This window comes from Herpailurus yagouaroundi, unplaced genomic scaffold, assembly GCF_014898765.1.
Source record: "Herpailurus yagouaroundi ecotype Mexico unplaced genomic scaffold, PumYag 438, whole genome shotgun sequence".
NCBI classification, from domain to species: Eukaryota; Metazoa; Chordata; class Mammalia; order Carnivora; family Felidae; genus Herpailurus; species Herpailurus yagouaroundi.
The window spans coordinates 821773-846782 of record NW_024412655.1 but is presented as its reverse complement, the minus strand read 5'-3'; the positions used below and the strand labels follow the sequence as shown (position 1 = coordinate 846782).

At 58.1% G+C, this 25010-nt stretch overlaps 1 protein-coding gene across 6 annotated transcripts in view; it reads left to right on the top strand.

The window, feature by feature from the left end:
• Positions 1-171: 171 nt before the first annotated feature.
• Positions 172-25010, top strand: part of PHRF1 (PHD and ring finger domains 1) — a 29829-nt gene continuing 4990 nt past the window's right edge. Inside the window, exons 1-13 of one of the 6 annotated variants that reach the window (XM_040464267.1) lie at positions 172-315; positions 4524-4639; positions 5051-5167; positions 9080-9303; positions 12101-12184; positions 13676-13794; positions 17123-17220; positions 17411-17586; positions 18441-18570; positions 22012-22139; positions 23175-23356; positions 23717-23833; positions 24319-24473. In XM_040464267.1, the coding sequence (XP_040320201.1) occupies positions 4546-4639; positions 5051-5167; positions 9080-9303; positions 12101-12184; positions 13676-13794; positions 17123-17220; positions 17411-17586; positions 18441-18570; positions 22012-22139; positions 23175-23356; positions 23717-23833; positions 24319-24473 (1624 nt within the window). In that variant the 5' untranslated portion in view covers positions 172-315; positions 4524-4545. Of the gene's footprint in view, positions 341-4523; positions 4640-5047; positions 5168-9079; positions 9304-12100; positions 12185-13675; positions 13795-17122; positions 17221-17410; positions 17587-18440; positions 18571-22011; positions 22140-23174; positions 23357-23713; positions 23834-24318; positions 24474-25010 lie in introns of all 6 variants that reach the window. The other 5 variants (XM_040464265.1, XM_040464266.1, XM_040464264.1 and 2 more) reach the window with 5 other exon arrangements.

Genomic DNA, 25010 nt, shown 5'->3' with positions numbered 1-25010 from the left:
CGGGCGGGCGCGGGGCCGGGAGGCCTCGCGCCGAGCCTGGGCGGCTCCTCGGCCTGCGGGCGGGTTTCCGGGTGGCCCGCCTCAGGTCCCCAGTCGCGGGGAGCGCACCCCGCCCCGTCCGGCGGCCCCCCCCCGCCAACTCCGCCTATTGCTTTCCCCTCTGAGCGAGGTGTGACCCTTTGCCAACTCGTTTCCAGCTCCCGGTCGTCACTGCTTTCGTCGGCAGCCCGAGTGGTTCGCGGGATGATTTCCTGTTAACTTACGTAGTCTTCACAACAAACCCCGGGAGTAGGGGTCGTCCTTCCTCTTCTACAAGTGAGCCGAGCCGAGCCCCGGAGAGGTTAAGTAACTTGCCAACGGGGCGCACAGCTGCTGAGCGCGCAGCCAGAGCGCCGAGTTAACCCAGCCCGGGACTCTGGGGCGGCGCTCTCTTTAGCGGCGCTCATGTTACCCCGTTTTCAGTTCAGGAGACTGCATGCCGGTCTGGCGTCTGCCTGGCGCGCCGCCTTCTAGCCAGTGGTCATACGGGTAGAACGTGAGGCTGAGCTGAGGTTTGACTTGGCACTTAGCACGCCCTCCCTGTCCCAGGACCACCGGCAGGCTTCGTGTTTATGGGAGAATGTGGAGTCCGAATAACAGTAGCTGGCGTCTTCCGGTGCATTCTCTGCACCCGGCCAAGTGGCAAGGCTCTGACGGGGCAAGCTTGGCTTTAGTCTTTTCTGCAGCCCCCCAGCACGGACCCTCCGAGGCCATCTCAGCCCTGCGAAGACCTCAATGGGCTCTAGCTTTTTCACTTCCGTTGCAGTTTGCAGTTCCAAGGTCTCCTGTCCTCTGTGGCAGACGGTGAATGGAGAATGACAGCCCTGGCCCGGTGTGCAGTGTTGGACCTGGCAGCCTTGCCCAGGGCCTGGCGACGGGCACTCTTGCTTCCGGTCTTGGCATAGGTGCCAGTTACCACCGAAGCTCTTGCTTCCTTAGTGACGGTTGGAATTGTAGGTGCTTTGGGTTCCTGCATTTGAAGAGAGAAATATTTTTTCTGGCTTAATTATTCCTCCTGGATGCCCTGAGTCTAGAGTTTGAGCAGGAGAACCCCAGAGCACCACCAGCACTGCCGAGGGCGGCCAGCAGCCGGGAGGGGGCCGTGGGCCTTCCTGCCAGACAGCTCCCCGGCCTGTTATCTGGAACACAGGGGCAGAGGTAGGGACGGTACATCTGGGCGGGTATGTCTGGGCTGGGGCTGCTGGTGGGCCATTAGGTCCTAAGCTGGGGTCCTCATTAATGAAGAGTTCTGATTGCAGTTCTGACAGGGAAAGGGCTGTAGGGATCTCTAGTTGTGGTCTCTGCCTTGGTATTTGCACAGGTGTTTGCTCTGGAACGTAATTTCAGGGGCCACCTGGGTTTTTTTTCCCAGTGTCCTAACTGTCGCGTGACGGAACAGGAAGGGATGATGTTCAGCCTCCTAATCGACCCTCTCCTGCCCTGGTAGAGCTTTCCCTCCCCAGCAGTGGTGGGAGTACAAGGCCATGGGACTGAACCCCACAGGGGCAGGGACTCAGGGATTCGACCCCATTCCTGGGCTGGCATTTCTGGCAAGTCCCCGGGTACCAAACCCCATTATGGCCTTGTTGACCTCTTCAGGCAGCCCTCGGAGGCAGGCCTCGCCACTGCCCGTTCTAGGTGGACCTGGGTCGTAGTGCACCAGAGAAGCTAGGGGTTGTTTTTCCTTTTGAGCTGGTGCTCGTGTGACACGTCATCAGGGTAAGGATTTGCACCCGGAAAACTGCCCTCAGCTATGCTGTGTTGTGTCTTCGGTGGCCTCAGGGGTTACATTTTCTGGTGTCTAAGGGTTCACTGGAAGGTCTATGTGTGATGGTACAGTCGACCCTTGAACGACACAGGGATTGGAGTACCCGTCCCCATGCAGCCCAAGTGCCACATACAACTTTTGACTCTGAAAACTTTATTGTCAATAGTCTGCTGTTGACTGGAAGCCTTACTGATGACAGAAACCACTGGGTGACACGTGTTTTGTGTATGTCACAGGTCATGTTCTTATAAAGTAAGTTAGAGAAAAAAATGCTGCCAAGGAAATCCTGAGGAAGGAGAGCACATTTGTAGTATGGTACTTATCCAAAACAGTGTCACGTGTAAATGGCCCGGTGTACTTCAAACCCCTGTGGTTTGAGGGTGAGCTGTATTTACCCCCCTTGTGGGGCAAGAAAGTGTGCTGCACACAGCAGGGGCGGGGTAGGTACTGGAGCAGCTGTCCCAGGATGACTTTGTGGAATCCACGTGTGGGAACGCTCACGACAGTGGCCAGAGCGTTCTAGGCCCTCTTCCCTGAGCCCTGAAGCCATTGTGCCCACAGAAGTGTCATTCTCCTGGAAGGTCTGTGGCATGTCGTGCCCCATAGTCTGTGTGCCTCTAGCAGGAGTCGTGGCCAGGACTTGTAGGACAGGCTGGGTCCCTGCTGTGTTGCTGAGTCACCAAGCACCGAGGGTGCAGACCAGACCCTTTGTTGAGTGGGACTGTGGCCATTTCTTTCTGTTTTTTTTCTTTTAATTTTTTTCTTAACGTTTATTTATTTTTGAAAGACGGAGACAGCGACAGAGCACAAGCAGAGGAGGGGCAGAGAGAGAGGGAGACACAGAATCCGAAGCAGGCTCCAGGCTTCGAGCTGTCAGCACACAGCCGGACGCGGGGCTCAAACTCACAAACCCTGAGATCATGACCTGAGCCGAAGTCGGACACTCAACCGACTGAGTATGGCTCCTTTTCTTAACCTTAGAGCACTAAGTATGAGAAAGGTGGTAGCTTTAGGGGGTTAATAACTCCACAAAACCATCTCTTGATGCATTATTTTCAGGTGGAAGCAATATAAGGCAGTTGACAGTTTCATCACGTTAACATGCCCTCACTGTTTTAGGAAACGTCATCCTAGAATCTGGGGCTTTGTTTAAAAAAATTTTTTTGAGTTTATTTATTTTTGAGAGAGGGAGAGCATGAACAGAGGAGGAGCAGAGGGAGAGGGAGACACAGAATCCTAAGCAGGCTCCAGGCTGTCAGCACAGAGCCCGACACAGGTCTTGAACTCACAAACCACGAGATTATGACCTGAGCCAAAGTTGAATGCTTAACCGACTGAGCCACCCAGGCGCCCCTAGGATCTGGGGCTTTGTTAGGGAAGCTAGGTAGGCACTCTGGAATCTGAACCTGACCTTAGCCCCACCAGGAGATTGTTCTCTGGGAGCATCTGTACAAAGGTGGTGGTGATAGCCCCTCTCCTGGGTGCCATGGTGCGTGTGAAGCTCTTGGCGGGTGGCCCATGGCCCGTGGGAGAGAAGCCTGCACGTGGGATCCGCGAACGAGAACCTTGCCTGGCGCTCAGGCGTGCTGGCCTAACCCAGCTTCCTGCTTTGCCCCTCTGCCTTCTGGTCTTTTGTGCGACCCCTTTCCTCTGACCGTGGAGAGTGGACTTGGCCCAAAGCACACTGTGCATGGAGAGGGTTTTCTTCATTACGTCTTAGTTAAGTGTGTCCTCCAAGAGTCTTCTGGGAGACGAGGTGAGTGTGTTGTTGAGAAAGGAGCCCTTATTTGGGCTCCAAAGTTGGAGGCCTGGCGAAGGAGGTGGATTGCGTCTTCTGCGTTTGCGAGGTTGTTTGTCTCCGTCTTCTGTGTCATCTTTGCAGCGGTCTTGCAGAGTAGGCAGGACAGGTGTCCCCACTTGGAGATCAAGAGCCCGAGAGCAAGTGGCCATGGTGGCTGAGTGGTGGAGCCCGACCTCCGTACTCCGTGCTGCTCTTGGGCGGTTGCGTCTCGCCAGTGCCCTGTGGATGCTTTCGGGGTGAGGTCAGAGCAGCCCCGGCTGACCCGCAGCCTCCCAGCGGTGGTCTGGTGAGCCGAGGTTGGGCTGGCCAGCTGTGGCTGAGAGCGACATGGCAGGGGATGCAGGGAGGGGGTTTGTCACCTAGGCCCTTCTGGCACCTCCCACCCCCCCTGCATCAAAAGCCCCGCTTTGCCTCAGCTTGTGATGAGCCATTTCATTCGTGCCCAGCGTCAGGATTCTTGAGGAGTGTTAAGGTGTCGTGGGTGCCTGACTGAAGAAAAACGTTGCCAGACTGAGCTAAATTAGGTCCGTCATAAATTGAGATTTGACTTTGAACATCACTCTGTAGATGGGAATCGTCTTTTTTTATAGGTATGCACGGCTTTGTGGTTAGAATTGTTTGGTTTCTTTGTTTTTGTTTTTAATTTGAGAGAGAACCTTAAGCAGAACCTTCATGCCGAGCGTCCCACCACCCTGGGATCATGACCCGAGCGGAAATCGAAATCAAGGGTGGGACGCCCAGCCCACCGAGCCCCCCCACGTGCCCCTAGAGTTGTTGTGTTTGTTCTATATCTCACGGCTTGGCCTCGTGTCTTACAGATGAACACGTGTCACTGGAGTGACTGTTGGGCTTGCAGATGGGGGGAGTGTTGCATCCTGGGACAGTTAGGAATTACCTGACTTTGGTTAATTTCAGAGCCAAACGCCAATGTCTAGCGATGGATGACGACAGCCTGGATGAGCTTGTGGACCGAAGCCCAGGGCCAGATGGACGCTCGCGACTCAACCCTGCTGTCCTGGCCAGCAGCGCTGGTGAGCAGGTCCCCCACTTCTCCCCCGGAGGTGGGCCAATGGGTGTTGGAGCTGGCATTGGTGGCTTGCACCTCTCCAGGCTGTTGGCTCTGGGAAAGCTGGAGTTCCCTTTGGAGGGTTGTTTACTCTTGCTAATTTCAACTCTTAGTCTTAGTTAAAAAGTTACTCTTTGCTTTTAAGTTGGTTAGTGATACATTTTATTTGTGCCGGGACAGATGCTAGTGGGGAAGAATGTGCTTTCCCTGCATCTGTCCCCTTCCAGCCCACCTTCCCCAGCCCCACCTGGGCAGCTGCGCTTTGGCTGGTGCCTGGAGCACCTCCGGGCAGCTCTGAGCCAGCCCTGGCCTTTTGCTGCCTTGATTGTGTGACACTTCCCCTGGGCTTGTGTCTTCATCTCTTTCGCCTTAGAAGACAGCGGTGACGGCAGCAGTGGCAGCTCTGAGGATGACACGGGCAGTGAGCGCAGCTACAGCACCGACGGAGAGGACGACGGAGAGGACGAGGAGGGCGGTCTGGAGGACCAATCCGGTGAGAGCGCTAGCGTCTGAATGGCTTCCTGGTATTTCCTCTTGTGGGGGCAGGGACAACAGTTCACCCAGCGTTGTTAGTGGAGCCAGCTGAGGGCCGTAGAAATTCCGAAGAGGCTCCTCGGCCGCTCATCGGGCCTGGCAGTCCCCTAAGGCGAGCCCTCGCTTTGGTTGTCATCCTCTGCGTCGAGAGTTCAGTTTGACGACACAGCCTCACAGGCTTCTTCCCTGGTGACGGCAGGAGACTCAAATGTCTAAGAGGGCGGAGCATCACGAAGTGGGGTCTTTCCAGGACGAGCACACCGGGGGTGTACTTGGTGGCCCCAGCTCCCACACCCGCAGGTACAGGGCAGGGTTAGCCTAGCTGAGGTTCGCTGTGGCCCGGGGCCACCTGGCCAGGACTCTCAACAGGTCGGTGGCGTCATCTGTGGTTTGTTCTCGTTCTGACCAGAGCCCGAGAGCGCTGACAAACGCAGGAGATGACTTCATTGAGGAATTCACAGCGCGGGTTTCCTGGTTGGCATTTGTGCCCTTCAGCTGCTGCGCAGGGAACGTTGCTTGAAGCGACTCTGGTTAGGCTGACAGCGCCTCCTTCACTGTCCCTTCTAGCTGCCCTGGCTGTGCATGGCCTGCAAGGGCCCCAGGCCGGACTACCCTGTCCAAGACCAGCTGTGATCACCTTCCTCTGAGGGAGGGCACGTGTGGCCCTCTGCTGACAGGGTGCTGAACTTTGGAAGTTTGGCTCATGGCTGCTTTCCTTCTGGCATAGTCATTAAGTCAGGAGAGGCATGGTCTTAAAGCAAATACCGTGATCTGTGTATTTGACTCTGGTTCCCGTGGTTATCAGTGTTAGAATGTTCCAGAAAGGGAACCTTTCATGTTTGCGACAGTGCTCATGAGGGACCAGGACTGAAGTGGCATGAGCCAGTGTGAGTTTGCAACTTTGTGTGTGTTGGTGACCTATTCTTCCAGAGTTAGATTTTTTTTTTTTTAAATGTTTATTTTTGAGACAGAGACAGAGCATGAACGGGGGAGGGTCAGAGAGAGAGGGAGACACAGAATCTGAAGCAGGCTCCAGGCTCTGAGCTGCAGGCACAGAGCCTGATGCGGGGTTCGAACTCACAAACCATGAGATCATGACCTGAGCCAAAGTCGGACGCTTAACCGACTGAGCCACCCAGGCGCCCCCCAGAGTTAGATTTTTTAATAAGTTTTATTTTTTTCCGGAGAGAGCAGAGCGCTAGTGGGGGAGGGGCAGAGAGAGGGCGGAGCCCAGACGCAGGACTCAAACACACAAACTGGGAGCGAGATTATGACCTGAGCTGAAATCAAGAGTGGTACGCTCAATCGACTGCGCCACCCAGGCGCCCCCAGAGTTAGGTGTTGAATCCTGTACACAGGGATGTGAGATCCTGCCCGAGTTTGCAGGTCACGACTACTGTTCTTCTGCATATCCCCCAAGATTGAGTTGGGGCGTCGGTCTCAGGCACAGTCGGCGCTGGCAGGGCTGAAGCCAGAAGACATCCTCCCTCGAGCAAAGGTCTGAGGGCCTGTTGGATGCCAGAGAATCTGGGCAGGGCCCGAGGGAGCGCAGGAGCCAGCTCGGCTGGGGTCCCTGCTGCTCCTGAGCTCACCACTTAGCAGCAGGCACAGTGGCACAAAGAAGCAGTTATGATAAGGGCAATACGTGTCAAGAGTGGGTGTGCAGGGGTGTCGCGGGAAGGGCGCTCTATGGCCCTGGAGAAGCAAGAGACTTCCAGAGAGGCCCCATCCAAGCTGTGATCTGAAGGACAGGAGAGAAGGAGGTGCGGGACCAGAGCCTGCAGGTGGCGAGGAGCCCCAGGAAGGGAGGCCGCGGGGCCCTGGGCGTGGCTGGCGGGCCTGGAAGCGTAATCGTGTGCCCTTCGGTCTTTGAAGCGAAAGAGGTGCCGTGTGGGAAGTGTGGTCAGACGTTGAGAAGGGAGTTTCCTACAAGGGCACTTCCTGCACCCTTTTAGGCCTGGCCCTTCCCAGGGGTGCTTTTTCTACTTGTTGCTTTTCTTGCTCTAGTGTTTGTTCCTGAAAACCGCTTGACTGCTGTCTGCTGAGTTTCCAATTTAAGTATTATCTGCTTAAGTCTTACCATAAAACCTGAGGACTTAGGGCTCTGATCTGCGTGTGGCCTCGCCCCCGCTCCCCAGGCTGCGCGCTCACGAGCGCCGCAGGGAGCCGTCGTGGACGAGGGAGTGTGAGTCATGGTGGCCGGCTCCGGGCACGGCCCTGGGCCACTCCAGTCTCCTCCAGCGGGGACCATGCCCTTCTCCGGGACCCTGTGTTCCTCAGCACTCGGGTTTTCAGGCCCACTGCCCACTGCCAAGCCAGGCCGGCACCCTCATCTGCACTGTCCTCGGTTTGCCCCCCCGACTGGTCGGGAGCACCTCCAGCAGCCCCTGAGAAGGGGTGGGCAGAGGTAGATGAGTTGGGGCCTCACGCATCTGCACGAGTGTCCACCCTCATCAGTGCTGGTCACTGTCCCTCAGAGACTTCGGAGGCATTGCTCTGTGAGCCGAGGTGCTGCACAAGGCCCAGGTGGCCCTCAGGTGGGCAGTTCTTTGCCTTTCAGGATTCAGTAGGAAGAGCCTGGTCACCTGGCTTCGCCCTGCTTCTGCTTCCTTGGCCCTTTCCAGCAAAGCAGGAAAGTGGAGCAAAGTCCCGTGTTCACGCAGCTTTCTGCCTGGCCTTTTCCAAAATTTTGTACGTGCCAATTTCATTAGTTTCTTTTTTTTTTTTTTCCTTGCTGTGTAACGAATCATCACCAACCTGGCAGCTCAGGACAGGGCGCTCACTGTCTCCGTGTTTGCGGAGCCAGCTGCCCAGGTGTGGGTTGCTGGTCCTTCGCGCAGGTCTCACCAGCTGACATCAAGGGGTCACAGGGCCACGATTCCCGTCTGAGGCCCAGGGTCCTCCGCCAGGGTCACTGCTTGTTGTCAGGATCCAGATCCTTGCGGGGGTAGGGCTGAGGTCCTGACTGCTGGCCGGCTGCCGGCCGGAGACTGTCCTCACCGCCTAGAGGCCTCCGTCCGCACGGCACGTCACGTCAGCCGCGGGAGCACATCCCCCTGACTTCTTTCTCTGCAACCATCTGGGGAGCATGGCTGTTAGAGGAGTCACCTGAATAGTTTGAGCTCCCAGGGATTGTTCCCTCCGCCATGCAGAGGAAATTGAGTCACTTGGTGTGTCCACACTTCAGTGGATTGGATGGGGAGGAGTGCTGGGGCTCGTGAGGACCCTGCCTGCCACACCTCTGGTGCAAGTGAATTTGGGTCTCTATTTTAGTGGAGTTTGGGAGGGAGAGAAAACTAAACGCACGTGTCAACTGCTGTGCTGAACTCAAAGTGTCTCCTTTTCTCCTGGTCAAGTCCCAGCCTTAGAACTTCTCAGAAACTGATCAGAACTGTTGTGGCCAAATTGCCTAGTTAGGGATCTATGTTCCCTGCACCCCAAAAGAAGGCAAAACGAGAGCTATAAGAGAGGCGTCACCCGGAGACAGATGGCTTGTTAACATCATGTTTTGAGAAGGGTTTTGGGGTCACGTGGCGCCGTCTGGAGGCTGCTGTGCCGAGCAGGGCCACTGCAGGGAACCCACTTGTCAGAAGGGGGTGGCCCCTGGGACCTGCCCTGATCGTGAGGGTTCTGATTCTGCCTCCAGGTGGGGGCTAGAGGAGCTGGTATGGCCACTCAGCCAGTGTCACATCCCCTTAGCTTGGACACGGCTTCCGGGTGAGGTGCTCGGGGATGGTTACACTGGGCAGGGCTGCAGGAAAGGGATCTGTCCCTTGAGTGTGGGGTTTGGAAACACACTTTCCTGAGTGCAGTTGTGGGCTGCTTGCTTCCGGTGTCCCGGCTCACAAAGTTGTGCTCCTTCTTTCTCAAGGTTCTGAAGATTCTGAAGAAGAAGGAAGAGAAGGAGGAGGCTTGGAAACGTTAGTGGCCGTGGCGGATACTCAGGGGACGTTGGAAGCCAATGGCGCATTTAATTCTGATGACGATTCCGAGAGCTGCCCGATTTGTCTCAACGCTTTCCGGGACCAGGCCCTGGGGACACCGGAGAACTGTGCCCATTATTTCTGCCTGGACTGTATTGTGGAATGGTCGAAGGTGAGCGAGGCTCTGAGGTTCTTCCTTCAGGATGGCCTCTCTCCGTTGACTTTTTGTTTTCATTAAGTTTATTTATGGGAGAGGAGCAGAGAGCGGGGGAGAGTGAGAGAGCCCCAGGCAGGCTCTGTGCTGTTAGCACAGCCCACGAACTATGAGATCGTGATCTGAGCCGACATCGAGAGTCAGGCTCAACCGACCGAACCACCCGGGCACCCCCCTCTGTCCACTTGCAAGTGACCCTGTCAGTTGCTAGCCTTTTGCTGGCGCTTCTCTCTCCTCTACAGTAGAAATTGGGGCCACAGGGTTGGGTCCTAGACCGGTCTTTGCTTTGTCGGTGTGCCGTTGGGGTTGCTGATAAAGCTCACTGTGGGGCATTGGATGAGGAGGGTTATTTATGGGTTGGTATCCCTGGGGGACCTGTCTGCAGAAATCCTGAATGACCTGGGCGCAGTGTGTGGCCAGCAGAGTCAGCCTAGTATGCTGTAGTCTCATAAGGTGGGGTCATCTCAAAGAGGCAGAGAAAGCACGCGATTCAGTTTGGCAGTGAGTCATAACCGGCAGTGAAGGGAGCCATCCTTGAAACAGTCGAAGGGAATTTACCAGAAAGACACGGTGTATTTCGTGATGAATTGTAGAAGCAGGAGCCCCCTCGTATTAAACTTTCTACTGTGAGACATTTCAAAGAAGTAGAACGGTACAGGAGGAGCGGTGTGGGCCCCCCGCCCCCGTCTTCAGGAACCGCTAAGTCTGCTTTCCGTGTTTTGTCTCATCCTCTCCCCCCTCCCCTGTAAGTTCACCAACATGGACTCAGTGTGAGGGTGGCAGACCTCCATGCCACCACCTCACTCAGCGAGATCAACAGCGGCACCGTAGCCTCTAACCCCAGCCCTGCTCCCCGTTTTCCCAGAGAGCTCAGAGCGTCTCCAGTGGGAGTTTGTGTGACCCGTCCTCATGGCCATGCGGCTGCTGGCTCCCTGTGGTGTCTGTCGATTGAGGGCTTCCCCGTCCTGATGCCACTAGCTCCTGCTCTGTGGCGCTGGATCCATAGCACACGTCAGATCAAGGTTTAGGTTTTTGTGGCGGGCAGAGCCTTGGAAATGGAGGAACACCACCAGGTGGTGGTTGTCTCCTAGTCGATGTTGTACTGGAATAGTGCGAGGAGAAAACAAAGGTATAAGTGTCATATAGGAGAAATTATCATTTGCAAGTAGTAAGTTATCGATACAGATATCTTACCGAGGAGCTGCTGTAATGTGGAGTTCAGAAAGATTGCCAGACACAAGATTAATACAGATTAAAAGTTACAGTATACGTAGAAGTCAGTCCTGAAAAGACACATGAGACCTTTAGAGAGGTTTTCTAAAACCTTTGAGACTGACTGAAGAAAGCACTTTCTGGAAGGGAAATCCCACCTCAGAGAGACGGCAGTCATGTACAAGTTCATTGCCACCCTAACCAGAGCATCAGGGCCTAGCAGGGCCGTGAGATTCGTAGAGGAGAGAAAGCAAATGCCAAGAATTGGCAGTCCTTTTGAAAATGGGCAGTCGCGTGCCGGCTGTTAGGATCTGTACAACTCCGGTGAGTATACCAGGTTGGTCCGGGAATGGACACCAGGCCCCGGGAGCGTGGCGGGGACTCGTAGGGACAACCACACACGGCAAACAGCAGGTAGCGTCTCACACTGCGGGGAGCGGGGCTCTCTAGGCATGTGGGAGAGATGGAGAGGAAGGGGGCCCGCTCGCCCCCCCCCCCCCCCCCCCAGGATTGGAAGTTAGCAAGTGGTGCTCTGAAGCCTTCATGGGAAAATGCAGGAACTGTCGGGACAGGGAAGGAGGCTTAGCGCAGTGTAGACCAGAGACCCGGGAGGAAGGGAGCCCCTGGACCTCTCAGAGTGGAGGTGGTGTAACGTGTCCAGCCACGTGGCTCATGCACCGTTGCCCTGTGAGCTGGCGAGAGGATGGGAGTCCGTCTGCGCAGACCCTGCTCGGGTGGGTGGGCGGCTTGTCTTTACCCGCCGCGTGGGACACGGCACGGGAACCAGCGACCACCGTCGACCGTTAGGACGCACCTGCTGGTGAAGAGTGGGCGTGTGCAGCTGGAGTCCCGGTCCTGAGGGCAGGCATCTGGAGCCCCAGGGGACGGAGCAGGGGTGGGTGGGAGGGGCTGGAGGGCTTGGGTGCTGACCACACAGATGTCAATTTGTCAGGTTTCGAGTGCACGTTGTTGGGTATGATCTGCACGATAGAGGTATTTTAAAACCAACTTCTACGTGTCCAAACCGTATTAGTAAAGAAGAAACATTTGTCACATTTGATGGGCAGCCGGCCACACTATGTGAAGAAATACCAGCATTTACTAAGAAACAGATGTTGAGCAACCTCGTGCACACGGAGAACCGCGGCCCAGGGGGTAGGGGACGCAGAAATGGCCAGCATTCTGGCTGGCCTGGCTGGAGGCCAGCCCAGGAAGGCCCCCATCCCGCTTTGTGCCTAGCATTTAGCACGTGCGTGCCACGCGTGCGCGTGTGTGCGCATACGTGCGTGCATGTTATGTGCGCGCTCACAGCTAGCCTGCCTTCCCTCCTCCCCAGCAGGAGAGCAGCCCTGCACGGTGGGGGTTTGTCTTTTGGCTTCGCTGCTGTGTTCCCAGCCACTCGGCACGGGGCACGTGGACCGTAGAAAGTAGATTTTCAGTGTAAGACGAAGTTCTCACTTCTAAGGGAATGTTTTATTTCGAATGTGGTATTAATCGTGAAAACGATCCTATAGGATCCCGATGCAATTTTTATTTCTTACAGAATGCCAATTCCTGTCCAGTTGATCGAACTATATTTAAATGTATCTGTATTCGAGCTCGGTTTGGCGGTAAAATCTTGAAGAAGGTAAGTGCAGATGCTGTGCTAGAGGGCCCCTCCCCACACCTTATCATGTTGGTCCCTGTCTAATGGGAGAACGTGCGCTCACAAGCTGATTTGCTTTCCTGAAGTGAGTAAATACTGGCTAAGTGCTTTTGAGAAACCCGCGGAAGCGTCTGGAGCGCGAGCAGCGGCCAGAGGGGTGTGCTGTCTTGTCGACGGGCCCGCGTGCTGTGGGCGGTGCAGCGGGCGTGTCCCTCGCACTTCCTCTGCCCCGCTCCCACAAGCCTTCTCTACAGCTCACAGCTTCTCTTCGGCCACGACAGCCACGGGGGAGGCCAGACCCGGGAGAGGACGCCTGCTGTCTCGGGACCGCGCATCTGCTGGTGCTGGGCCGGGGCGGGGCCGTGTGCCAGGGGGGCTGGGGACAGGAAGCGGTTTCCTTTGTTCTTTTGCTTGTCTGCTCGTGAGAGGCTTGAAGGGCCTGCTAACGTCTTCTGTTGCTGAGGAGAAACGTTACAGAGACTCGAGGACCCGCCTTCGACGTGTGTCGTGCAGCTAGCCACAGACCTGCCGTTTTATTTACGTGGCGCACAAAGCCATAGATGCGCGGGGACTTGGCTCTTCGTGTGCAGATTTCTCGTGGGCACAGTGCTGGGCTGGAGGTGGCGGCTCTGTTTCTGCTCGTTCGGGCCCCCGTCACCTGTCCCAGACACTGTCCTCCTTCCCTGGAACCGGGGCCTCTGTTTCCGTGTAGCCGGTCCTCACCTACCTGGAGCATCTGCCACCCAAGTGCATGTCCCCAAGCCCTTCCTGTGTGTGCGGGGACCTGGGGGGTGGGGAGTCCAGTGGGCACACCGGCTAGTGCAGTTGGGGAAGATCGGAGAGTGACTCCAAGTCCAGCGCAGACGATGCCGGAGGCTGGGGAGGCCCCCGAGTCCCATCCTGGCCCCGGAGTAAAGGGCGAGCGAGCGGTGGGGTGTGTGACCTGGGGTGCTGACGCGGACGGACGGAGAGAAGCGCGGAGGCCGTGTTGTTCCGGGGCGCGGGGAGACGGGCAGGGGAAGGAAGCGTCTCAGGCCCTGGATCACGGAGTCTTGGTGGTCGCCCCTCCTCGCCTGCCCGTAGTGGGCTGTTCTCCGTGCGCAGCTGTGACCACCGCTGCCACGGCGCAGCAGCGCACTTGACCGCCACAGCCCCGGTTCTCGAGAGAACGAAGGCCTCCGGCTTTTATTCTCTTCCCTCTTCACGTCTCCAGCGCCGCTGCCCTGGGTGTCCCCACCTGCTTGGTCTGCGGGACCTTTCCATGGGTCGTCCTTTGTTTTCCGTCGGGTTCGCTGTTTCTCTTGGCTAACTGCCTGCACGCGGTTGCCGTGTGCACTTTGCCCCAGAGCCTCCGGGCCCACGGAGCCTGCGTGCGTGTCGCGAGGCGGCTCAGTGTGCTCTGCACCGGCCCAGCAGCCGCGCCTCGGATTTGGGCTCCGCTTGTCGCTGACCGGCGGGGCTTCTCTGTTTCAGATTCCAGTGGAAAACGCCAGAGCCGGCCGGGATGAGGAGGAAGACCCCACCTTTTGTGAAGTGTGTGGCAGGAGCGACCGGGAGGACCGGCTGCTTCTCTGCGACGGCTGTGACGCAGGGTGAGCACGGCGGCTTCCGAGGCAGACGAGGCCTTCGTGCCCCGGTCCCTGCCGAGCCCAGCCTCTGAGACTGGAGTGTTAACGTGTTAGAGGGAAGTCCTGCGGGGCTGCTTCTGTGCTTCGTGCCCACAGATCTTCTCTGTGATGCTCAGGGGGGCCATGCCCCCCGGTATTCAGAACGCTGAATCCCAGGCCGCTGGTGGAGAACCAGCAGGTCTCCCAGGCTCTTTTGTTCCCGCTACATTTGTATCCTCTACCCGTTCCCCCAAGATATTCTGAGGAGACTCGCAAAGACGCACGTGACGCGCCGAGACTGCGAAAAGGCGAGGGGCGTGCGGGAGATTGGGGCTGGGGGCCCAGAGGAGGGCTTGTGCAGGACCCCTGCTTTCTGTGAGGGCAGGTGACCCTGTGTCCAGCAGGCCGTGGCTCCCGGGAGCCTTTCTTGGGCCTCCTTCCAGCATAGGAGGCATTGCTGGGTGTCTAAGCAATTTTTCTGCCACCAGGCTGTGGTGAGAGGGCTACAGAAACTTCTCCTCTGGGGCACGAGTGGCAGAGAATCCCGTGAGGCTGGCAGGTTTGGAACTTCCTCTTGGGCAACAGGTAGCTCCTTTGAGGCCTGGACTGAGAAGCAGCAGGAGGTAGGAAGTGTCAAGCCCTGGTGGGCCCAGAGCCGCCTCTGGAGGCGCAGAGTTTATTCCCTTTGATTGCTGACCGGAGCCCACCTTCCGGGTGCCTTCCTCCCCAGACAGGTGCCATGTGCTGTGCGTTTTGTCTTCCTGAGGCACCTCCCAGGGGCCTCCCTCTCCATTCCCACCTGCTAGGCTCAGATACGCGCGGTCCAGTCTCCCTTCTTGCAAGGCTCTGCCTGTGCGCGTGCTGGATCAGTGCTCCAGCGCGGGGTCTCTGGGAGTCGCCTGGTCTGACAGCCCCCGCTCACTGGTGGCTGTGAGTCTGGCGGACAGGAGAGTGCTGCCTTGGGTGACAGAGCCAGCGCCCTGCTCTTGCTGTCCCTGTGCTAATTTACTGACGGGACTGAGTGCAAGCAGGAAGCTGGAGAAATGTGGTTTCGTAGGGACCTGGGGCCAAGAGGGTATAGCTTAGCCCTCAGAACTCTGCTCACACCTAAAACAGATCCTTTCCCGGTGTGTTTGTGGCCATTCTGGGCATGTGAAGGAAGGGCCTAGGACAGCTGGATGCTGCAGGAGAGGCCGTTCGAGGTGGGAAGAAGGCCTGCCTATGGCCCTTGTCACTAGCCCTGCCTCTGCAGCCCACGGCCCCCCAGCCGAGTGCTAAACTTGGGTGTCTTCTGCTGGCCTTGCGAACAGCACTCTGTACAAAAAGATGCCGATGGAGCTAAACGTTACGACTCTTTAAGCGTAGGTCTTACGTGTCCACACGTCCTCAGGCTGTTAATATTTGCAGTCTGCTCAATTTGTTTTTTTAACGTTTTTTTTTATTTTTGAGAGAGAGAGAGAGTGGGAGAGGGACAGAGAGGGAGAGACAGAATCCAAAGCAGGCTCCAGGCTCTGAGCTGTCAGCACAGAGCCTGATGTGGAGCTCGAACCCATGAGCCGAGAGATCTTGACCTGAGCCCAAGTCAGACGCTTCGGTGACCGAGCCCCACAGGCACCCCTGCAGTCTGCTCAGTTTTCGTTAACGGTTGTTTTTTAACTTAAAAATCAAGTCTGAAATTACTCTACTGTTCTTCTGAAAATAGAGTCATGAGGTTTTCTGTAGATAACAGGAATATGCCACATCCTTTCGTTGTTACAGGAAGTAAGATAAAGAGCATCTCTGATTTTTTAAACTTCTCTGTTTAACATAGAGGGGCAGTCACTAGGGAGACAGTTGACATCACCGCGTCACGTAGCCACAGCTGTCCTTGCTGGGTAGGCGGTCCATTCTCAGGGGACTGCTGGGAAGAGCAGCATGCCTGGCACGGGAGCTATGCCCCCATCCTCATGGGCATCTTGTGGCCCTCACTGGGTGTGAGTCTACCCCGTGGGGTGACTGTGCTGGACGTAGGCTGGCCGGGTTGGGCACCCGTCACACGCACCAATGGCCTCTGCTTGAGGCCCTGGAGCTTGTGTGAGGAGAACGTAGGGTGGCCCATGTTGGATCCTTGGAATGCTTTGTGAGATTGTGTTCCCGAGACCACATAGGGGAGGATCTTCTGAGGCTGGAATCTACTTGGAGTTTTGGGGTGCTCCCTAGGACTTGACGCTGGGCTGAGTTACACTCTAGGAGGAGCCCCCTCACCCCCATCCGTGCGGTTCTCATGTGAGGTCCTGGCGAGGGGTTCATGGAGTGAGGGCTTCCACCTGGAATTCTGTGTCCCTGGCTGCTCGTGTGCCAGCACCGTGAGCAGTACGTGGTCTGTAAGCGGAGTTGAGTCTGCCCTCGTGTCTTCGGGCAGGGTGTCCGCATGGGGTTTTGCCTGGCTCAGGGCTGTGTGGGGTCTTGGGATGAAGTTTGGAGCAGGCTGGCGCAGGTGGCCCATGCCAGCGGTGACTCCTCCCAAACTGCTTTCCATGAAGACTGGATTGAAGCACCTGGAAAACCACGGTTAGGCTACATTTCCATTTGCTTTCAGCAGACAGAACCTTTCTTTTTCCCTGAGCTTCTCAGACTGGAGTGTGAAGTGTAAGGTGTCAACGTTTGAAACTCTCGGGGCTGCTGAGTGACAGCCGGGTTGGGGGAGGGCAAGCTGATGTCTGTTAACCGGAGATGAGCCTCCAGCCACAGGCAGGCGCCAGATCCCTGCCACGGTCAGTGGCAGAGCCCCCACAGGACGCAGCGGCCCGGGTCAGGTGGCCACTTTCTTGGCTCGGTCCGTCCACGTAGTGTGCCTCCCCTGCAGGGTTCAGGGGCTGTCAGGGCCCCTTTTGGTGAGCAGAGATCCCCGGCATGCCCCCAGGAAGGACTACGGGAGTATCACCAGCCTGCTGTCTCCCATCTGAGCACACCTCTGGGTGGGCTCCAGGTGCCTCAGGGTCAGGCTCTGGGGAGGCGACCCAGGCTGCCAGCAGCACCTTCTTGCTGTGTGCTTGTGGTGTCCCCTCTGCTGGGGAGAGGGAGCTCTGGGTCCCTCCCTTTCCTAAGGACCTGGGTCCACGGTGCCCACCCTCATGACCTCATTTAATTCCCCCCCTTCCCCAGAGGCCCCATCTCCAAATACGGTCACACTGAGTGTTTGCTTTCAGGGGACACAGTCCAGTCTATAGCAGGGTGCACGGCGGCCTTGGGGCACATTTGGATGACTGTTGTGTGGCTCACTCAGTTACGGCAGGGAGACTGACGCTTGTCTGCCACCCTTGTGTTCCGGTAGGTACCACATGGAATGTTTGGACCCTCCTCTCCAGGAGGTACCAGTGGACGAGTGGTTCTGTCCCGAATGTGCTGCCCCTGGAGCTGCTCCCACCGCTGGTAATGTTTCCTTCTCGGGCAGGGCGTGCTGAGGGGGGCGGGGGGCTTCTCGTCTTGTGGGAGAACTTGCAGGGCTCTCCGGCAGGGCAGCCCAGGCTCCAGGGGGATGTCCCCCGCCTCCCACTCAGTCCCCCTGCCAGGATGGAGGCGTGGCAGCCCCACATCAGTCCAGGGTTTTCTTTCTTCCCAGGTGCAGGTCCCGTGAGTGAGGAGGAGGTCTCCCTGATCTTGGCTGACGTGGTGCCCACCACCAGCCGGCTTCGGCCTCACGTGGGGAGGACCCGTGCCATTGCCAGGACACGCCAGAGCGAGAGAGTCCGAGCGACCGTGAACCGGAATCGGATCTCCACCGCCAGGAGAATCCAGGTGGGTGCGCACGACGCTGTGGCTGCGAGGCTGCTCCTGGTTCAGCCCCTCTGGGTGCTGCCCGCCCCCGTCTTGGTGCACCTTGGCTGCCCAAATGCTCTGGGTGGTGGGCACAGCGGAGGGGTGCGGACGGCAGGGTGGGGCCTGCGAGGGCAGCGGCGTGCACCTGCGGGCGTGTCCTGGCTGCCGTGCGGGGAACCGAGCCCGGCGGGCCCGAGGGAGCAGGAGCAGAGAGCTGGTCTCTTCCAGTCCACAGTCCTGCAGGGAGGGCCCCACGCCGACCCTTCCAGCCTCCCTCCGGGTGTGCGCCCCGTCCTGTAGCAGCACCAACCAGGGGCAGCAGTGCCTGTCACAGGTCGGCGTGCTCACCCAAGGGGGCGTCAGCCGATAGGGAGGGGCGCGGAGGACTTTGTGGGGGCTGGTGCCCCACGCCATCACCCGCTCCTGTGTCCACCTGGTGCCCTGCATCTGGCTGCTCTTTCCTCTCTGTCCCTCGATCTCTTCTCTCCGGTCCCCAGACTGTGCCGGCTGGTTCTGCACCGGCACGGTGTGCTGACTCGTTGGCACTGGCTGTGCCGTTGGCTCCTTGTGGCCTGCCTGGCCCTCATTCTTTATTCTCACCCTGAACTTGCTTCTCAGGAGCACCCCCCCCACTCCCCCCCCCGGCCCCGTAGTGCCCACAGGAAGCTCTTGGTGGCCGTCTGGCTTTTGCGGTTAGCCTGGCGGGGGCGTGTGCAGGGTTGACCCTCGAGGGCTCCCCGGCAAGGCTGCCCAGAGTCCTCACGGGGCACAGCGGGCGGTATGAACAGCCTGAGGGCAGTCGCCTTGCTGACAGCACCCTCCTTCTCGTGTAGCATGTCCCGCGGTACCTCATGTCTTCTCTGCTGGATGAGACCATTGAGGCTGTCGCTGCCGGTCTGAGCACTGCCGTGTACCAGCGCCCCGTGGCGCCCCGAGCCCCCACAAAACGCAGGAGGAGAGCAGGTAAGCCCGGGTGTGCTGGCTCGGTGAGGGCCGCACGCTCGCCCCGCAGGGCCTTCCCCCGGAGTCCCTCCTGCCGCCGTCACCTGGGTTTTCAAGTAGCAGAAGTGGCACACGGACGTCTTGTGGGCCAGCTGGGTCTGGTCCGCGTCATCCTCGCGAACACCCACTGTGGGCGGTGAGGTCCCTACGGCCGTGCTCTCTGCGTGCGTGTCGGGGCCACTTGGCCTTCGTGTCGTTGGGTAGGAAGCTTCTGGAGAATTTGGCAGAATTGCCTTTTCTTTTCCCTAAATGCCACAGTAGATCAGGAAGACCCCGGTCCTGGACTTTGCTGTGTGGGAGCAATTACAATGATTAATTCATTGCTTTCTTGCCACGTGTCGCCAAGCTGTGCGTTCTTCAGTCAGCACTGTGCTCCCAGGGGCCCCTTTTCCTTCTGCTCCATCACGTGTGACCAGTGAGGCCTCACAGACACCTGTCTTATTCACAGCTTATGATCTGAGGTCTTTAAAGTCCGCTTCATCGAGATAAGAATGCGGTGTGTCCGCTCCGTGTGGTTCCAGGTGTGATGGACGTAACGTTCAGCTGGCTTGGCCCTGCCCGTCCCAGCCCCTCCAGCCAGGTCCCAGCCCCGCCAGCCGGGTCCCCGTCCCAGGCGGGTCCCGTCCCAGCCGGTTCCCGTCCCAGCCCCGCCAGGCAGCCCTGCTGTCCTCCTCAGCGCTGGGTGTCAGTTTGGTGTGTTTTCAGACTTCACGTAACGAGACCTTTGTGAGGTGCTGAATGTGCTCCAGCTTAGCGTGTGTGGTTGTGGGTGCCAGTGGCTGGCTGGCTTCGGCTTGTTGTTGAGGGAGCCCCCCACCCCCACAGTCTGCCCCTCCATACACGGAAAGGCCGCACTTTGTCCCCTTTGCTGTCCAGGGTCAACTTTGTGTTGTGATCACGGCCGTGGAGGACAAAGGCGCGAAGTCCTGCCCGTTCGAGTACCCGTCTCCTGTGGGCAGGGTTTCATTTCGGGTCAGCGCGGGACCCGGCTGCTGGCTCATTGGGTAGATGTGCGTCCCAGGTCGCGTAGCACTTTGTACCCCTGTCGGCAGTCTGTGAACCAGAGTGCTGCGCGTCCTCGCCCACGCAGGGACCGGGCGGCGTGTGTCCTCACCAGGCCAGTGAGCTTTCTTGTGACTCGGTGTGTGTTGGACGTGCCCTGTGTCCCCCACCGTCAGGGCGGAGACCCGGTGCTGTCCCAGCTTCCTGCTTGGGGCTGTGCTGGAGTGGCCACCTGTGTCCGCGTGCCTCGTGTGGCCTCTCCCCTTTTTCGTGGGTGCGCTCTCCTGTCCGCCGGAGCAGGACTCACAATAGCAAACTGAGCTCCATGCGAGTTCTCTGCCAGGGGTCGGTCATCGCTCCCGGCTATTGGAGCTGGGGAATCCACACCACGGTCATACCGTTCCTGAGGTTTTCCTCGTGTCTCCCGTCTGTGTCTCCTTGTGTTAGAAACTCGACTCCTCAGGGCCAGCGCCGTGCCTGCTCGCTGATTCTCCATTAGACAGTGGCCTCAGGGTCACGGCTGGGTCGTGCCAGCGCTGAGCAGGCAGGACTGACCGCAGGGGTTGTCCTCCGTCCCTCACGCGCACGCCACCAAGCCCCTGGCGTGCACTCTACCTGTGTGCGGGCAGCTGCGTAGATCTGTGCTTGGTTGTGCCTTTTTGCTGTTTTGGTTTTCTTTTGTTGGCTTTGCTAGTGAGTTTTTTAATGCTTTTTATAGACTTCTGCCAAAGTGGTGGAAACATTGGGACGAACGAGTGGAGTCCCCACGGAGCCAGCCTGGCCTGGCCTCCCTCTGCCTCACTCACCTGCTCCCTCCCAGGAGCCCTGGAAGCACGGCCTTTGTGTCTTGTCTTTTCCTTCCTTCCTTCCTTCCTTCCTTCCTTCCTTCCTTCCTTCCTTCCTTCCTTCCTTTCTCCTTTGGCTTTTAAAAAAAAAATTTTTTTTAATGTTTATTTGCTTTTGAGACAGCGCAAGCAGGGTAGGGACAGAGAGGAGGTCACAGAATCCAAAGCAGATTCCAGCCTCTGAGTTGTCAGCACAGCGCCTGACGTGGGGCTTGAACTCACGAACTGTGAGATCATGACCTGAGCCGAAGTTGGACACTTAATTGACCGAGCCACCCAGGCGCCCCATGTCTTTTTTTTAAGTTAAGCACAGTATCACTGTTGCACCTGAGGAGGGGAACAGTAATTCCTTAACCCCACGAGTCTGTTAGTATTGAAGGCTCTAATCATATCGTAAGTGAGGTGGAATTTTTAAAAATAGTATATTTGAATCCAGAGCCAAACAAGATCCACGTTGCACCAGCAGCTGTGCCTGGTAAGTGTCCCTGTGTCGTCTTGATAGTGGGGTTGCCCGTACGCGCTGCTCCCCGGCGGGCAGAGACCGCGGGCCGCTGGTGGAGCTGTGCGTCCTTAGCTCTTTGCTTTTGCATTTGCCAGCTGCCCGGGGAGGGGGCGGGGGGGGGGGGCGGGGGGGGCAGCAGTGACTGCTGGGCTCCCTGGCTGCGGTCTCTGCGCTCCGCGCTCCGCTCAGACCCGCGCTCGCACCGAGGAAGGTGCAGAGAGCCTTTGCTCCTGGCACTGGCTGCTTCCCACTGGTGCGGTTTTTGTGGGCAAAGCACTTAAGGCGTTGGCTTGTTTCCTTTATTGACCAGTTCTCAGAACCACCGCGTGACTAGTAGCCTCCTCAGCAGCGATCACGATCGCTTAGGATTTTTAGCCCCATCGTGAACTTAGGGAGCTAGATACATTTGATGCGTATTAAAACGTACGTACGTCATGAGGGCCGATCCCTCTGTCTCCTTAGAATCCCCTCCTTCCAGGCTGAGGTCCCTGCGGTTTTCCAGGGGGTGTTGGAGTGTCCTAGAATTAGGGTCCCCCAAGCCCGTGGTGGCACCCCTGAGGAGACGGACTCACCTGAGGCCTGGGTGTTCGTGCGCTTTAATCTCTAGGATGTGTTACTGGAAATACGTGGCGGTTTTTAAGTCTGTTGGAAGGAGTCCTCTGGGCAGATCAAGCAGACACAGATCTTTTGTTGCATTTTACTAACTTCGTTGTCAGGGGGTTTTTTGTTTTTTGTTTTCCCCCCATTTAATTTTGTTTCATAATTATGTAAAATATTTACTGGTGACAAAAGTGAGATTTACAGATCAGAGCAAACTCCAGAGTCACACTGTGTCCTTGCTGTGCGCTGCGTTCCCTCTCTTGCTCCTTTGTGAGGAAGCACTGTTTTTTCGTGATTTCTCCATTTACAAACCTGAAGCCACTACGTATAGTTGTCTGCGTGCCGGGTCCTGGCAGTGCACGGCACGTCCGTGGAGGGGGACACGTGGGGTGGGGTGGGGTGGGGGCCTGAGGGCGCACAGTAAAGCACAGACTCTCAATGTCCTCTTTGTAGGAAGACGGAAGAAGGTGTCAGGAAGAAGGAAGACCCAGTCCAGGTCGTCTGTGAAGAGCAGGGGCTCCGGGACGAGGTCTAAGAAACGCCAGGGTCGTGCCAAGAAGAGAAAAGGGAAGAGGTCAAAGGTAGCCCCTCGGATAGCGGGGTGGGACTCAGACGAAGCCTCCTTTCTGTGTTTACTTAGAGAGTCACTGATAAACATGACCCTTTTCTGCAGCAGAGAGTAAAGGTGGGGCTGGGACAAGAGTTTTGCCAGGACCCTTTGGAGCTGGGCATCCTGAGGGAGGGGTCGTGTGCAACTCCGGGCACCCCAGAGGTGGGCCCTGCAGGGTGCGGAGGGGCAGACAGGCCAGAGGGTGGGGGGCGGACGCCGTCCCAGGCTGTTCCTTATCCTCGTTCGCGTGTCTGCCGCGGGCCTTCAGAGTGTGTGCGCGCCTCCCCCGGTGAGCGCCCGCCTGTGCTGTGCGTCCTGCTCCGTGGTGTCTGTCCTCACCCCAGCTCCCGGGCTGGATGGTTACAGCACACCAGTACATAAAACATAAAAAGCTCAGTTGCAGCCAAGCGTGTGCCGCGTCCGTGTGTGAATTCCTGCTCAAGGTCGTCGCCTTTGCCTGGTTAACACACACGCACGTGGTATACGCTCACATAGACGTTTCTGTTAGCTTTCGGCGGGGCATTCGAGCACCTGCTGTGGTGGTTCGTCCAGACGGAACTTCTGGAGGGACGGGAAGCCGAAGCTGCGGCCGCACGTGGGTGCTGGCACGCCCGCTTCCCACCGTGCAGACGTCAGCCCTCTGGCTCACTGCCCTTCACGCCCCGAACAGAGCCGACCGCGTGCGTCAGCGTCTCCCTGCCAGGGTGCCCCAGGGGCTGCTGCCCGCACGTGCTTGGGGTGGGAGCACCCGCCCCCCCCCCAGCCCTCGTCCTCGGGTGGATGGACATCACCGGACGGTGGTTTTGCGTTGTGGGGGTCGGGGCTGTTGGGATGTAGTCCTCAACTCTGGGGCAAAACCTCTGAAACGCTATTGTTCCCCCAGTGGAAGCCGTCAGCTGGGGTTTAGCGCTTACTCAGTCTGGTGTGTGTTGTGCAGACTAGTCCTTGCACTGGTGTTTCTAGAGCCTCACTCACCCTTCATGGTTTTTTTGTGACTTCGGTTCAGAATGAAGCCACAGCTCGGTCCCGCATTGCACGGACGCTGGGCCTCCGGGGTCCCGTCCGCGGGGCCTGCACCCCATCAGTGCACAAGCCTGCGGACCCCTCTCTGGGGCTGATGCGTGCAGACATCGGGGTGGCCACTCTGTCGCTCTTCGGAGACCCCTATGAGCTGGACCCCTTTGACAGGTAACCGCAGGGAAGGGGCTTCCCCCTCTTTTCGTGGACAGTGGGCCCCAGATCCCACGTTTGTAAAGAGAGGGTAACGGTTCCTGAGTCTCCCACCCTCGTCGGACCCCCCCCCCCCAGGTGGTGCCCAGAAGGGACACCGTAGGTCCTCAGCCACTAACAAGGAGAAAGGTGTTCTGCATGTCGGTCCCTGCTGCCCTGGGCCCGCCCAGAGGTGCACGCAGCTGCTGACACGAAGCTGCTACATGGGTCCCGTGTTCGGGTTTGGGGCACAGGTGCCGCCGTGTGTGGTTGACAAGGGGTCTCCTGGGCCTTCCGTGGGGGTCACCGCTCCTGTGGCCCGTGTGCTCTCTCCAGCAGCGAGGAGCAGTCTGCGGACCCTGCTTCCCCTTTGAGCGCCAAGAGGAGGGTTCTGTCCCAGTCGGCACTGCGCTCTCACCGGCCCGTGGCCAGGCCCGTGTCCGTGGGGCTCTCCAGGTGTGTGCCAACAGGGACAGTGGTCGGGGGGTGGGGTGGGGTGGGGGCTGGCGCACCTCCTCTCCCAGGGCCCCTCCCTTGACCGTTTGTCGAGGACGTGCCACCGTAAAGGGCACGAGGAGCAGGAGGAAGGCTGCAGGTGTTTGAGGCTGCTTCTGCCCGCCCACCTCTGTCACGGGACTGCTATCCAGGGTGGCCACCCCTGGCTGGGTGCTTTCCTTCTACTTCACTCCTGATTTAAAAAAAAAAAAAAAAAAAAACGAAACAAAAAACCAACGAAACCAGTAAATGGCCTGCCTGTTGGTAGCAGTGGGGGCCAGAAGCACCAGGGGATTTCACCTCCAGGCAGCCTGCTTGCTTGTCTTTTGTCAGAGCTACTGGGGGCAGGGGTGTCTCATGCCCTCCCCACACCGAGGTCTGGCAGGGCTGGGACCTGGGGGGCGGCAGGGGGGCACGGGGAGGCAGCAACAGGCCTGTACCTGCAGGAGGAGTGTTCCTGCTGCGGCGCCCGAGCCAGAGGTGGACGAGGCCCCCGTCCCAGACCTAGTGGGGAGCATCCTGTCGGGCCAGAGCCTCCTGATGATGAACGGTGCAGACATCACCATCCACCGGGACGGCTCCCTCAGTGCCAAGAAGGCAGGTGAGGAGGCCTCTGCATGACACCCAGTGGAGCCTGCGGGGGCGCCCTCTCTGCCTCGGTGCTCGGGGCGGTTGAGAGGGGCATGTGAGCCACGGGTCCTGACGAGACCGTTGAACTAAAATAGGTTTCCGTTCAGAACGTACCTAAAAGCAGTTTTCTACGTGAGGTCATGCTTCAGTTAAGTCAACATCGCTTTCTGAACAGAGTTTGCAGGCTGAGTTTAGATGATGGTGGGGTCTCCGGGCAGCCCACAGACCCTGCGTGGCTGGCATGTGGCTGGCGTGTGTTCTCTCAGAGCCCACGGAACCGGCTGCTGTGGAGCCCTCCCCTGCACATCCGGGCCCTAGAGGGTGTTCGGGGTTGGGGGTGCCCAGCCATGGGGGGCAGGGCAGCGCAGAGCCGGGCGGCCCCTCCCGGGCCTCCCTGTGTAACAGGCACAGGCGCTTCCAGCAGCCAGTGAGCACTGCTCGTGGGTGTGGCCGGGGGCCTCTCACCCCGTGCCCCCAGGAGCACAGGACTCTAGCCCAAGGAGTGAGT